Here is a 15,946-nt window from a genome sequence, read left to right on the forward strand (position 1 = left end):
CAGCGACACTTTCTACAATCAGAGGGTTTAATCAAGTGACATATACAAGTGTTCGATGGTAGTAAGTACTTCCGTACTTCTGTACAGCTAAAAATTGTCTAAAAACTTGCTTAATAAATATGACATAGACATAGAATACGAGTAAATCTAAAGTTCTATCGCGTCGCAATATGGCTCGAGAGAAAAACAAACTCTCGAGCGTATTTGGATACATAAAATGTTTCACAAACAATTCTTGTGGGTCTGTATCGTGGTTCGGGTGAGAGGGGTGGTGGTGGTGTTGGTATTAATCTGAATATGTCGGCTATTTGTGTTGGTTTGTTACATGTTTAAATAAAGAACACAACGAGTGGCGCCCCGTTCAAAAATTTTAATAAATATCACATTGTGTTAAAAGAGTTGATGGCAGGGTAATTGGATCATGTCCTGGCATTCCTAGCTCTTCCATTCCATTCCTCGTCCTATAAACGCCATGGCAGTGGGATGAAGCCCCACTTCTGTGTGATATCCTTGAAGTCGCACTGCATGCAGAGCACCACTTTCTCCTGCTTCTGAAGTCGTGCATTTGTAGCCGCCTTGAGTGTGAGGCACAGCTTAGTGTCCCGATGTGAGATTTGCTGGGTCTGCGGGCAGTAGAAAGGGGAGGTATAAACAGCATTGCTTCATTCTCTTTAGCCCACTCACATCCATGTCGTAATTCCAAAGCTGGCTGGCATCACCGGCGCACTGAGTCAGCATCACGTTTGAGGTGGTGGCATTGCGGTTCTTAAGAAGCTTGATCACTCCCTGTTTGGGTGGGCGGTAGGCCAGGCAGATGTTATCATTGGTCATAATCTGTCCCTTGGGGGTGATCACGAACATGTCCATGGTCTGGGCATGCGACGTGCAGTCGCCCACTGTGACGGGTTGCAGAGAGGAACGCGGCGCAACCTCCTTCAGTGGACGCAGACACTTGTCCCGCTCTAGATCGATCAGAGAAATAAACTCCTCCGACTTGCTCTCTATCTCCTCGAAGGCCCGCTTCCATTCCCGTGACAGGGCACGTCCCGGAATATTCTTCATGTGTTTGCTGTAGGCCTGGGCGCACTCCGTCTCTCCATCCAGCCAGATTATCTTGCCGAAGAAGCGATCGGGTGCTGGGAAGAAGTGTTCCGGCCAAATGTTCTCCAAGTACCAGGCAAACGAATTGCACTGCAGCTTCTCCCGTAGAGCCAAGCGTTCCGTCACGTTAACTTTATCTTTGACACTCAGCGATAGTCTAGAAGTATACAGCATGACGAAGTACTGCCAATCGTCCATCCAGACGGTGGCAGCCCTAGCCAAATTGTCTGTGAGCACCTCGCTCATGCCGCCAGGAAACGTGTAGGGCGTACTACTGCGAAATACGTGACCCACGTGGGAGCAGGGGCTGATCTCAACCCTTCCGCCGCATTGCCAGATCCGGAAGGACATCTCGACATTTTCTCCGCCCCAAACACGCATGTTGTTGTCGTAGGATCCCATTTCATAGAAGTAGTTGCGATCGATGGCGAACAGACCGCCAGCCAAGCCAGGAGTGGCTATGGGGGCCGTGGAGTCCTTGGCTGTGATTTCCGTAGTCTGGCGTTTCCTCTCCGAAGAGAACCAGCGGAAGCTCAGCTGCCAGTTAAAGCCACCCCAATGGTTCTCAAACGTCTTCGTGTAGCTGAAGTTGTCGTCGGATATGATGTCGATCACTGGACAGATGACCACATTGCGTGCCTCCTTGATGCGCGCCAACAGGGGCTCCAGCCAGATACGCGAGCATTCGCAGTGGGCATCCAGGAAGGTTAGTACATCTCCGCGGGCATGTTCGGCACCTAGGAGGCGAGCGGGAACCAAACCGCTGCGCTTTTTCATGCGGTAGATCCGAGTGGGCACCGCCAGAACCCGTATATAGCTCTCCAGCTGACGCTTCAGATAAGCTGCGAAAAAGAAAACCAAAACTAGTGTTATTCGGTCTTCTGGACTACCAAGAGCCTTGCTTACAGCGCTCGCTGGCATCGTCAACCAAAATGATTTCCTTGAGCAAATGGCGGGGCGAGCGGTTGATGACGCTGGTTATGGTGCGCCGCAGGACGGACCAGGCCTCGTTATGGAACACAATGATCACTGAAGTGCTGGGCAAGCCACTGTCATACTTCTTGTCGCGGCATCTACAACGAAAGTACTGTCTTAGATGGAGAGCATTCCCTTGAGGGCAGGTCGCACTCACTCCGGGGTACGATAGTCCTTGAGAGTGCGATTGAGGGGAATACGATCGCTGGCCAGCAGGTTGAAGCTGTTGAAGCGAAAGCGGTGGCGGGGCGGTACAACAACGGGTCGCCCGTCGGCTCCCTCGCCAGGGACAGGCTTGAACTGGTTGATGTTGTAATCGTCTGCCAATGAATGGATTTATACATTCATTTATTTATTTATGTCTGCATATTGTGACATTGGTGATGAGAGATGCTTGATGTCTACTCACCTGCAGTCATGTTGCCGAAGATGTCTCCCTTGCCAATATAATGGGCCACGATACTTTTATGCGGCCAGAGGGAGCGACGTTTCGGCAGCGGTTTCAAATGACTTTGCAAGAAACCCATTAAATCACCAGCCCATCCAATGCGATCCGATTCGATACGCGGCAATCCGAGGGCAAGTGATCCACAAAGGCATAGAAAAAGATGTGACAATGGTATTAAATTTAGCATTTTACAATAACTCGAATCACGCGAGGTGATGGCAAAACAAACAAGAAGAAATGCAAAGTGGTTTGAAGACCGAACACCAAAACACCGAAAACCGAAAGTCGAGGCGACCCGCTCGAGTGGAACAACAACAGCCAGTCACTTGCAACATGGCCAGACGTGGGCTCCAAAGGAAATTATGCAATGCCAGCCGGAGGAGGAGGTGGCATAGAGGTCTGCTGCACTCCATCCTAATGGACTTTTTATACCCGATACTCAAAATGAGTATTGGGGTATATTAGATTTGTGGTAAAAGTGGATGTGTGTAACGTCCAGAAGGAATCGTTTCCGACCCCATAAAGTATATATATTCTTGATCAGCATCAATAGCCGAGTCGATTGAGCCACGTCTGTCCGTCCCCTTCAGCGCCTAGTGCTCAAAGACTATAAGAGCTAGAGCAACGATGTTTTGGATCCAGACTTCTGTGATATGTCACTGCTACAAAAATATTTCAAAACTTCGCCCCGCCCACTTCCGCCCCCACAAAGGACGAAAATCTGTGGCATCCACATTTTTAAAGATACGATAAAACCAAAAACGCAGAATCGTAGAGGATGACTATATGTTTTAGAATGTAAAATCTCAACCAGATCGTATAATTATTATAGCCAGAATCAAGAAAACAATTTCATTCTTTCTCGCTCTGTCTCTCTCTAACACACAGGTTTAATGGTCGGCTTTGCCAATTGCAAAATATGAGTTCAAGGATCTCAGAACCTATAAGAGCCAGAGCAACCAAATTTGGTATCCACACTCCTGTGATATCGGACCTTGACCGTTTCGCCCCCGCAAAGGACGAAAATCTGGGGCATCCACAAATCTCAGCGACTATTAAGGCTAGAGTAACCAAATTTGGTATCCGCACTTCTGTTAGATCTCACTATAAAACGTATATCTTAGAATTTCGCCCCACCCCCTTCCGCCCACACAAAGGGACGAAAATCTGTTGCATCCACAATATTGCACATTCGAGAAAACTAAAAACGCAGAATCATAGATAATGACCATATCTATCAGATTGCTGAATCTGGACCAGATCTTCGTCCTACACTTCGTCCTGTAGTCCTCATTCCATTTGTATACTAAAAAGTTCCTAATTTCTCTTTGAGCCTCCTTGAAGCTGTATTTTATATTTATTTTAAACCCCTCACTTGTAGCAGCCTTTGCTGCTATGTCAGTCTTTTCGTTGATGGCCACACCCTTGTGACCAGGGACCCATAGAATGTCAAGTTTCTGAATGTCTGATTGGTTAATTATGTTGTGAATATCATTAACTAGGTACGAGTCTGTATTCTTATTATACCCGATACTCAAAATGAGTATTGGGGTATATTAGATTTGTGGTAAAAGTGGATGTGTGTAACGTCCAGAAGGAATCGTTTCCGACCCCATAGAGTATATATATTCTTGATCAGCATCAATAGCCGAGTCGATTGAGCCCTGTCTGTCTGTCCGTCTGTCCGTCCCCTTCAGCGCCTAGTGCTCAAAGACTATAAGAGCTAGAGCAACGATGTTTTGGACCCAGATTTCTGTGATATGTCACTGCTACAAAAATATTTCAAAACTTCGCCCCGCCCACTTCCGCCCCCACAAAAGACGAAAATCTGTGGCATCCACAATTTTAAAGATATGAGAAAACCAAAAACGTCGAATTGTAGAGAATGACCATATCTTTAAGACTGCGAAATCTGAATTGGATCGTATTATTATTATAGCCAGCATCAAGAAAACAATTTCATTTTTTCTCGCCCTGTCTCTCTCTAACACACACGTAGCATAGGCGGCTTTGCTTAGAGTAAAACATTAGCGCCTAGATCTCAGAGACTACAAAAGCTAGAGCAACCAAATTTGGTATCCACACTCCTGTTAGATCTTACTATAAAACGTGTATCTCAAAATTTCACCCTACCCCCTTCCGCCCACACAAAAGACGAAAATCTGTTGCATCCACAATATTGCACATTCGAGAAAACTAAAAACGCAGAATCATAGATAATGACCATATCTATCAGATTGCTGAATCTGGATCAGATCAGATCATTTTTATAGCCAATAGGAACAAATCAATTTGCAGTGGCTACGCAGCGCCCGACGTCACGCTCAGACTGATTTTCTGTCTCTCTCGCACGCACTCTTTGTCGTGTCGTTTAATAATAGCGGCGTCTGCCGGAGGAGAGCCATACTGACTTAGTATCGGGTATAACTGTAGTGTTGCGGTGTCCGCAGCAACTCACAACGTTCCCCCTCGTTTTTAATTAAATTAATAGCTCCTAATCCATCACTTAAAATCACAGCCTTTTTGTAATTATATTTAAGATATTGTTCGCAGGCCTTTTTAAGGCCTACGAGTTCGGCACCTACTGAGGATAATCTGTTTTTTATACCCGATACTCAAAATGAGTATTGGGGTATATTAGATTTGTGGTAAAAGTGGATGTGTGTACCGTCCAAAAGGAATCGTTTCCGACCCCATAAAGTATATATATTCTTGATCAGCATCAATAGCCGAGTCGATTGAGCCATGTCTGTCTGTCCGTCCGTCCGTCTGTCCGTCCGTCCGTCCCCTTCAGCTCCTAGTGCTCATCAATAGCCGAGTCGTTTGAGCCCTGTCTGTCTGTCCGTCCGTCCGTCTGTCCGTCTGTCCGTCCCCTTCAGCGCCTAGTGCTCAAAGACTATACGAGCTAGAGCAACGAAGTTTTGGATCCAGACTTCTGTGATATGTCACTGCTACAAAAATATTTCAAAACTTTGCCCCGCCCACTTCCGCCCCCACAAAGGACGAAAATCTGTGGCATCCACAATTTTAAAGATATGAGAAAACCAAAAACGTAGAATTGTAGAGAATGACCATATCTTTAAGACTGCGGAATCTGAATTGGATCGTATTATTATTATAGCCAGCATCAAGAAAACAATTTCATTTTTTCTCGCCCTGTCTCTCTCTAACACACACGTAGCATAGGCGGCTTTGCTTAGAGTAAAACATTAGCGCCTAGATCTCAGAGACTTTAAAAGCTAGAGCAACCAAATTTGGTATCCACACTCCTAATATATCGGACCGAGACGAATTTGTTTCAAAATTTCGCCACACCCCCTTCCGCCCCCGCAAAGGACGAAAATCTGGGGATATTCAAAAATCTCAGAGACTATTAAGGCTAGAGTAACCAAATTTGTTATCCGCACTCCTGTTAGATCTAACTATAAAACGTGTATCTCAAAATTTCGCCCCACTCCCTTCCGCCTACACAAAGGACGAAAATCTGTGGCATCCACAATATTGCACATTCGAGAAAACTAAAAACGCAGAATCATAGATAATGACAATGTCTATCAGATTGCTGAATCTGGATCAGATCAGATCATTTTTATAGCCAATAGGAACAAATCAATTTGCAGTGGCTACGCAGCGCCCGACGTCACGCTCAGACTGATTTTCTGTCTCTCTCGCACGCACTCTTTGTCGTGTCGTTTAATATTAGCGGCGTCTGCCGGAGGAGAGCCATACTGACTTAGTATCGGGTATAACCGTAGAGTTGCGGTGTACGCAGCAACTCACAACGTTCCCCCTCGTTTTAGGTTTTAGACCTGATTTGATAGTAGTCGCAAGCTGGAGGAGTCTGTTGCCTTTTTATACCCGATACTCAAAATGAGTATTGGGGTATATTAGATTTGTGGTAAAAGTGGATGTGTGTAACGTTCAAAAGGGATCGTTTCCGACCCCATAAAGTATATATATTCTTGATCAGCATCAATAGCCGAGTCGATTGAGCCATGTCTGTCTGTCCGTCTGTCCGTCCGTCCGTCTGTCCGTCCCCTTCAGCGCCTAGTGCTCAAAGACTATAAGAGCGAGAGCAACGATGTTTTGGATCCAGACTTCTGTGATATGTCACTGCCACAAGAATATTTCAAAACTTTGCCCCGCCCACTTCCGCCCCCACAAAGAGCGAAAATCTGTGGCATCCACAATTTCGACGATACGAGAAAACTAAAAACGCAGAATCGTAGAAGATGACTATATCTTCTAGAGTGCAAAATCTGAACCAGATCGTATAATTATTATAGCCAGAATCAAGAAAACAATTTCATTTTTTCTCGCCCTGTCTCTCTCTAACACACACGTAGCATAGCCGGCTTTGCTTAGAGTAAAACATTAGCGCCTAGATCTCAGAGACTTTAAAAGCTAGAGCAACCAAATTTGGTATCCACACTCCTAATATATCGGACCGAGACGAGTTTGTTTCAAAATTTCGCCACACCCCCTTCCGCCCCCGCAAAGGATGAAAATCTGGGGATATTCACAAATCTCAGAGACTAATAAGGCTAGAGTAACCAAATTTGGTATCTCAAAATTTCGCCCCACCCCCTTCCGCCCTCGCAAAGGACGAAAATCTGTTGCATCCACAATATTGAGGATACGAGAAAACTAAAAACGCAGAATCATAGCTAATGATCATATATATCAGATTGTTGAATCTGGATCAGATCAGATCATTTTTATAGCCAAAAGGAACAAATCAATTTGCACTGGCTACGCAGCACCCGACGTCACGCTCAGACTGATTTTCTGTCTCTCTCGCACGCACTCCTTGTCGTGTCGTTTAATATTAGCGTCGTCTGCCGGAGGAGAGCCATACTGACTTAGTATCGGGTATAACTGTAGAGTTGCGGTCTCCGCAGCAACTCACAGCGTTCCCCCTCGTTTTGTTTGTTCTTTAACCATTTTTCATGACTGACATTTGACATGTTTGCGCTAATCAGTCTGCCTAAGAAACGGATATCTTTTCGATTTGGTTTAGGCACATTTCCAACAGAAATATTTACCGCTCTGACCTGTCCTTTTCCTACATTCATTGCTGCAGATTTGCTTGGATTGAAGCTAAAACCTAGATCACCACATAGAAGGTTAAAGTCATTTAGTTTTTCATTAAGGTTTTCAACCGCTACAGTAAACTCTCTGTTGTGAGAGATTATAACGAAGTCATCTGCAAATTGCATCATATGAGTATTTCTATCACAGATCTGATGTAGCCTTTTTGTGTATACATTAAAAAGGAGGGGCGACAGACAAGAGCCCTGTGGGATTCCTCCCTGAACTACCTGAACAGCTTCCCCTATTTTCAGTAGTCTCATAGACATAAAACTGATGATCCAGTTAATGTATGTTTTAGGAAAACACTCATTTTCCATTAGTCTTTTTAGGATTTTCAGGTTGACACAATTGTAGGCATTGTTGAGGTCAACAACCACAAGAGTAACGTGTTCCTTGTTCTTTTTCTTTGTCGCTACCACACTGATGACATCATTAATGCACATCACTGCAGACTTGTTTTTTTGGTATGCATAAGATCTGTAGGGTATAATCTTGTTTTCTTGTATATGCTTTTCCAGCCTGGCTTTCACCATGCCATTTACTGTCTTGGCTAGAACCGAAATGAGGGATATGAGTCGAAAATGTTTTAAGTCAGTCAGATCCATGTTTGTTTTTGGTATTGGTACAATTCTGATAGATCTCCATTCGACTGGAAAATCGCCACTCGACGGTTGTAAAAATGTACAAGTTCTGTCTTTATACTAGTGTTAAGAGCACTCAGCATCTCGTATGTGATGTGATCTATTCCTCCTGCCGTTTTTCTGTTTCTGACTAACACAGCCTCTAGCTCTTCCAAGGAAAAGAAAGGATTTTCATTGTTCTTGGTTGAGTACATTTCTTCGTCTACATCCTTTGCTTCTGAGGTTATTTGTTCGTTAAGGAATTCCAGGTATTGCCCAGCTTTGTCAGGGTCGAAAATTTCTGGGGTGTCCTCTTGACAGTTTTTTAGATTTCTGAGGAATCTCCAGGCTTCTCTTGAGTTCGATTTTACATTTAACTCTGTTAACTTCCTGGCTATGTAGTTCTTTTGGCAATTTTAACAGATTTTTTCCATTTAACCTTGAGGTTAACAGCAGAACAATAATTTTGAAAGCAGGGTTCTGAAGCTGCCTTCTTCTGCGACTCTGCAAACTCCCTGAATAATTTGGCTAAATTCTCGTCCCACCATAATTTTGGACATTTGTTTTTGATTTCATAAGTAGCCGCTTTTATTTCCTGTTGAATGTTCTTCGCTAAATTATCCATATCTTTGTCGGCCTCAAACTGGCTTAGCTTTTTCAGTAGCCTGTTTTTGGCAAGGAAAGTTTTGAGTTTGTGTTGATATCCTGCTGTTTCAAAGGTTATTGGGTGATGGTGGCTGCCTCCTACGTAAAACTTTTCACATTTCCAATTCTCCATATGAATACCCTTTGTGAAAGTTAAATCGAGTACAGACCCTGATGTTGAATCGATGTGTCTTCTGAATGTGAGACTGTGGTCATTTGCGAGACTATAGCCAGCATTTGACATAGCTTGCATGAGAAAAGTTCCCTTTCCACTGTTGGTTCTGTCTCCAGAAAAGGTATGTCTTGCGTTAAAATCTCCTGCAATTATGACTTTTCCGAATGCATCTAAATATTCAAGGAGATTGTTAATCGCTTGCTTGAAGGATGCAAGAGACAACAAAGGTTCAAAATATACTGAGGTGATAAAAAATTTATCTTTGTTGTTGATGGTCCTTGCTATAATTATATCTTGCTCTGTCTCATATATCAGTCTTTTAACTCTTAAGTCTTTTTTGTAGGCAATCGCCACTCCTCCATAATCGTCCTCTCTATGTTTTTCTAACATACTGGCTAGTTTCCTAAAACGGAGATCGTGAGAGAGAACTTCAGCCAGAATGGCAAAGTCGAAGTTTTCATTGTTTAAGTAGAATACTAGGTCCTTTTTATTGGCTTTAATAGATTGAATGTTATGTTGTAAAAATTTCATATTTATTTAGATGTTTTAAAAAGGTTCGTTTCTGTCTGTTTGTTCATTTTTCTGTCTGCATTATGTTCCATATTGTAATCATTTGTACTAGTCACTTTTTTTGATGGATGTGACACATCATTTGAGTCGACTAAACTAGACAACATGTCAACCATCTGTTGAATGGTAAATTTGTTTTCTTTTAGTTTTTGGTTTCAAAAAATGGTACGTGATTACTAGAATCGCTGGTATATGATTCTAAGTCATAGTGGGGTTTTTGTGCAGGAACCAAAGGTCTCTGCACTAACCTGCTCGCAAGACTGTGTGTTTTTAAAACTTCATTTGCTTTAACGTTTTTGTTTTGAACATTTTCCTCATTTATGTCTAGTTTTGAATAGTTTTTTTCATAATTATCTAACAGCGAAAAGTTTTGATCTATTGAGTAAGTGCTAAGCACTTCCTTACGCGCGATTTTTTTGATTGTCATTATTTTGTTTATGTCCATCTCCTTTTCCCATACTGGGCACATCAGTCTGTCCCTAGCTGAGTGATTTTTCCCATTGCAAAGGATACACTTGAGACCAGTGCACGACCCATTGCACTCATCGACTCCGCATTTATAGCACCTCCTAGCTGATTTGCATCTGGTCGAATTGTGACCAAGTCTGCCACAATTATAACATTGCCTTACTCTGGGAACATATATGCTTACTTTCATCCCACATATCCCAAAAAGAGATACCTTTTCTGGGATGTCTGAACCCTCAAAACCAATTTTGACTGTTTCTAATGGTATGAGCTTGAATGTTTCGTTGTTGTCATCGGTTGTAATTTTCTGCATTCTTGCTAATCTTTCAATTGACTTAATTTTTATGTTAGAAGTAATATTATCCATAATTTCATTCTCAGAAAAACCGAGGGGCACCCCTTTAATGACTCCATAGGATTCCACATAGTCTTTTGGTATAAATACCACTAAATTCATTTTTTGTAACTCCTCATTTAAAACTAAATCATTTGCTTCGCTGAAAACCTTAAAATAAATCTTGTATAGTGTAGGCGCAATAGCTACGATTTCTTTAATTCCTTTGATTTTAAGGTGTCTTATTTTTTCAAAAAAGAATAAGCCATTTTTGGTGTTTTTGTTTTCGAAGATGGTACTGTTCTTAGTCGATACTAGTACAGCCGCATCACCGATGTGGCACTCACTATACAGCACTGTTTCTCTTTCGATACCTACATTTGATGGGTTTATAATCGGATTAGTATTTTTATTCAGTGTTTTAGTCATTTCAGTATTTCCAGTAAAACCATTTATGGCATTTGTGTGAGAATTGTGAACGGTCACACCGTCAGAAGCCTCCACCATTTTGTTACTGTCATCGTCGTGTTGTCGCTTTTTTGTTCCCTGCGCATCTTTTTTGCTGGGTACTTTTCGTTCGTCAAGCTGTCGAATATGTCCTCTTTCACACTTGAACACAAAGCACTGAAGTTTTTTGCTATTGTTTTTTGGTTTTGAATTTTGCTGCTTTTTGCCACCTGATCAGGGGGTTTCAATTTGGCAGACACCGAGTGACCGGCTTCCGCCATACTTGCTGGTTTAACCAGATTGCCAAAGACTTACATACATACCTCTCCTTTGGGAAATGAAAAGAGGAAAAATTTATATATTGATGAAGATTTGTATGAAATAAAAAATGATCCAATTTTTACAATCACTTTTAATTAAGCCTTTGTTGCATGGAAAAAGTCACTTTTCAGACTGTTAAGAAAAAACACGATCGGTCTCGCTCGCGGATGAAAAGGAAGTGCTCCACGCTCTTTTATCGACTGCTCAAACTAATGTGACCTTCTTGTCTTTTCATATTGTGACCATTTTTCTTCTTGTCTTTTCATAGTGTGACCATTTTTCTTCATTTTCATTTACAGTGGCTGAGCGAACCTGTCCGTCGCGTCCAGGCGTGACTGCTAGAATAACTCCCTTTTTCCATTGAGATCGATGAAGATTCTTATTACAGATAAGAGCAATGTCCATTTAAGCGATTGGTGGCTCTGGGTGCTGCCACTTTGTCCGTCTGCATAGGTCTGGTAGGTACTCATGGAGCCACTTGTTCCAAAATGAGTGTGAGTTCTGCTGAGCGATGCGCCATTCCTTTCGAGTTGGCTGGTACTTCTCCTCTTGTGGATGTGGTGTCTGGCTGGAATTGGGAGAACCTAAACGAAAGTGATTAGGGGTTAACGGATCGTCTGTGGGGTTATCCAGAGCAATGTGTGTAAGCGGTCTGGTATTTACTATGTTTTCAGCGGTACACATTAGGTTATACAGTATGTCTTCTTTCAGTTTTTTGTCTTCGTACCAATCATTCCCAGCACCCACCTGCATTGGGGTTTAGCGGGCAGTTAAGCAGCCATTCGATCTGCTTGGTTGTCAACTCGTTGACAACCAGTCTCTAACCTGTCCAGTCAATAGAAACATCCTGTACATTGCGGAACACTATGAGTACAGCATCTTTAATTTCAGCTACATTAAGGTAGACTTTTCGTTTGATCTTACGATCACACATCCTGTAGACCCAAGCGACAACTCGCATCTGCCATGTAAATGAAGATAACCCTTCCAGCAACTCCCTGAATACGATATTGACAGATTCATCTGAAAACATCTCATTTATTGATAACGTAAACTTGCTTCTTACTTCCAGTTCCGTGTCACCAACGTCTGAAGTTCCTAGATTCCATTGGCTTGCGTCCTCTTGAAGGAATTGAGGATCTCTCAACCAGGAGGTTTCTCGAGTTCCAGATCTGAGTTTGGTGCCAAAGTCTGCCGGGATATCCTTAGTAGGCACCCAATGCCAATCTTCCAACCTTGTGGCTTCAAGTAGCTCGTCAATTCTGAGTCCTACATATGGCTTATATTTTCTGTGATCTGATTTAATCCATGCTAAGACAGTCTTGGAATCGGACCACATGTGGACACATTTGGGTTTGACGTCGTGACCCTCAAGACCTCATATCTTTTAGACTGCAGAATCTGAATTGGATCGTATCATTATTATAGCCAGCATCAAAAAAACAATTTCATTTTTTCTCGCCCTGTCTCTGTCTAACACACACGTAGCATAGACGGCTTTGCTTAGCGTAAAACATTAGCGCCTAGATCTCAGAGACTATAAAAGCTGGAGCAACCAAATTTGGTACCCACACTCCTGAGATATCGGACCTTGACGAGTTTGTTTCAAAACTTCGCCACACCCCCTTCCGCCCCCGCAAAGAACGAAAATCTGGGGGTATCCACAAATCTCAGAGACTATTAACGCTAGAGTAACCAAATTTGGTATCCGCACTCCTGTTAGATCTCACTATAAAACGTATATCTAAAAATTTCGCCGCACCCCTTGCCGCCCCCACAAAGAACAAAAATCTGTTGCATCCACAATATTGCAGATTCGAGAAAACTAAAAACGCAGAATCATAGATAATGACCATATCTATTAGATTGCTGACTCTGGATCAGATCAGATAATTTTTATAGCCAAAAGGAACAAATCAATTTGCAGTGGCTACGCAGCGCCCGACGTCACGCTCAGACTGATTTTCTGTCTCTCTCGCACGCACTCTTTGTCGTGTCGTTTAATATTAGCGGCGTCTGCCGGAAGAGAGCCATACTGACTTAGTATCGGGTATAACCGTAGAGTTGCGGTGTCCGCAGCAACTCACAACGTTCCCCCTCGTTTGTTTTATTGACAGGCTGCTGCTCGCCAGCGGCTGGAGTTGTTGCAACATCCGCACATCTGCCGTATTTGGATTATACGAGGCTGCATAGAAGCTGTTCGACAGTCTTGATTTATTCTTCTTCCCTGCCTCGGCGGCAGCGGCCATGATAAATTACTCCTTGTGATTTACACCGTAACCAATTTTCCGTGTCGATTCGTTGGAATTTTTCTATAACATCTGGAGACGGTAGATTTTTATTCAATCCGATTAGGAAAAAGATACGTAACGGCTTTTGTTTTCAACGATTATTTGGATTGTTAGTTCGACTGGTTCCTCTAGCTCGCCCTGGTCAGTTGATGTTGTTCTAATAGTTCAAATGCGGCCCTGGCTCGTTGTGGCGCGCAGTTATTGATACTCAAACTGCATTAAACATTTTTAATTGAAATACAAAGTTCTTAGTTCGAGTTTTGTAAATTTTGTTTGTACTAAACATATTGGGTCAACATATTTGTACAGCTTCTAATACTGTTTACAGATGTATTCAAGACGAGCTTCTAACGATACGGGCGTCGGCGCTCTGCATTCTGTAAGGTTATGGCCAAAATACCAGCAAATATTACGGTAAGCATCTGAAAATCGGATTGAGAAGTAGTTCAGATATTGATTTAATTTATGAACTATGAACACTTACTTCCACACCCACAACTGACCAGTCGCTGATGCGTTCCCAACGAGTGCCCTTAATAAATGCTGCACCCAGTTGTCGGTCACAGCCCACTGTGTAAAGATCTGTGGTTACTGTTGAGTTCTGGTTGAAGTGGCAGCTCTGCGGAATGCGTAGGCCGCTGTCCGGATAGTTCGAGGGCCCAGTCATTCCGCAGCAATGATACTGAAAAGGAATGGAATCTGATTAAAACTGGACCCGATCGATATTCGAGCGTACCTTAATTTCATAATAGGACATGCTGCCTTGGTGATACAGCTGGCCCTGCCAGGCACTGTAGATGGTCTCATTGGCCAGCAGCTCGAAGTTGATGGGCTGGGCGAATATCACGGTTATCTGCCCGAATACCAGAGCCATCAGAATCGCAGCGTACTTTCAGGAATACACGAAAGGTTGTACAAATCGTACTCGTAATTGCTCAAAAAAATGCGATCATCACTTACAATCCAGGTCAGACGAATGCTCTCCCTCAGAGCGGCAATGCAGCCGAAGATGGTGCTGCCAAAGAGGAGGGCCCCCAGGACAATCCCCACTATGCAGGGCACACCATACTATGGCTGAAGGCAATCAAGGCGTAGGAGCATGCTACTATGGTCAGGGCCGCCAGCACCTGTTAGGTGGAGACAGAATGAGTAAGTGATGACTATCAGTTGGGGATTTGGCGATAACACACTCACACAGCAAAGAAAGTCCAACACGAAGGAGGATATCTTCAAGGTCTTCGTGCCGCAGCTCATTTTGGGGCAAATAAAACCTTACGTCTGTTTCGGCAAAGTGCACTATCTGGAAGCAACCAGCCAACGCCAGCCAGTAGTCCATTGAAGCTTAGAGTTATCTGCCTTTCCTAGGCCACTCCAACTGATAAGGCGGTTGCCTTCCCCAGCTGTGCAAGATAGTGCCGACCTGAGAGCGCAGAGCAACAGCGAAAGAGTCCAATCTGAATACGGGTGGGAAATCCTCTCAGTTAACAAACAAATTAGAGAATCACTCGAGTAGCACCATCAAAACATGCCTCTATATCGGTGTGACTGTAACCGAAACATTGCGTTTGGGGTGGACCTTTCAAGTTGAATCGAAAGCACTTGCGTTTTTCAGCTCATGTTTTAGGAAGGAAATGGTTTTTATTTTTTGTGTAAATTGTACAAACTTGTATGAGCGGAAAAAAAACGAGGGGGAATTGATTTGTTCCTTTTGGCTACAAAAATGATCCGATCTGATCCAGATTCAACAAACGGATAGATATGGTCATTCTCTATGATTGTGCGTTTTTAGTTTTCTCGAATCTGCAATATTGTGGATGCAACAGATTTTCGTTCTTTGTGGAGGCGGAAGGCGGTGGGGCGAAATTTTGAGATATACGTTTTATAGTAAGATCTAACAGGAGTGCCGATACCATATTTGGTTACTCTAGCCTTAATAGTTTCTGAGATTTGTGGCTGCCCCAGATTTTTGTCCTTTGCGGGGGCGGAAGGGGGTTGTGCCGAAATTTTGACACGAAATGGCCAAGGTCCGATATCATAGAAGTGTGGATACCAAATTTGGTTGCGCTAGCTCTTATAGGTTCTGAGATCCTTGAACTTACATTTTGCAATTGGAAAAACCGACCATGAAACCTGTATGTTAGAAAGAGACAGAGCGAGAAAGAACGAAATTGTTTTCTTGATACGATGTGGTTCAGATTTTACAATCTAGAACATATAGTCATCCTCTACGATTCTACGTTTTCAGTTTTCTTGTATCTTTGAAATTGTGGATGCCACAGATTTTCGCCCTTTGTGGAGGCGGAAGTGGGCGGGGCAACGTTTTGAAATATTCTCGTAACAGTGACATATCACAGAAGTCCGGATATAAAATGTCGTTGCTCTAGCTCTTATAATCTTTGAGCATTAGGTGCGGATAGGCACGGACAGACGGACAGACGGACGGACAGACAGACAGGG

General features: G+C 43.2%; 1 protein-coding gene and 1 pseudogene across 1 annotated transcript; both read right to left on the reverse strand.

The window, feature by feature from the left end:
* Nucleotides 1-13: 13 nt before the first annotated feature.
* On the reverse strand, nt 14-2,618 carry LOC117190919 (polypeptide N-acetylgalactosaminyltransferase 3-like). The gene is made up of 5 exons (XM_033395922.1): nt 2,486-2,618; nt 2,234-2,396; nt 2,008-2,174; nt 685-1,943; nt 14-623 (listed from the first exon to the last, which is right to left on the reverse strand). The coding sequence occupies exons 1-5, from the start codon at nt 2,601-2,603 to the stop codon at nt 462-464; spliced, it is 1,869 nt and encodes a 622-aa protein (XP_033251813.1). The 5' UTR covers nt 2,604-2,618; the 3' UTR covers nt 14-461.
* Nucleotides 2,619-13,759: 11,141 nt separating this feature from the next.
* Nucleotides 13,760-14,789, reverse strand: LOC117190927 (annotated as a pseudogene).
* Nucleotides 14,790-15,946: the final 1,157 nt, after the last annotated feature.

Source organism: Drosophila miranda, assembly GCF_003369915.1.
Source record: "Drosophila miranda strain MSH22 chromosome Y unlocalized genomic scaffold, D.miranda_PacBio2.1 Contig_Y1_pilon, whole genome shotgun sequence".
Classification (NCBI taxonomy): domain Eukaryota; kingdom Metazoa; phylum Arthropoda; class Insecta; order Diptera; family Drosophilidae; genus Drosophila; species Drosophila miranda.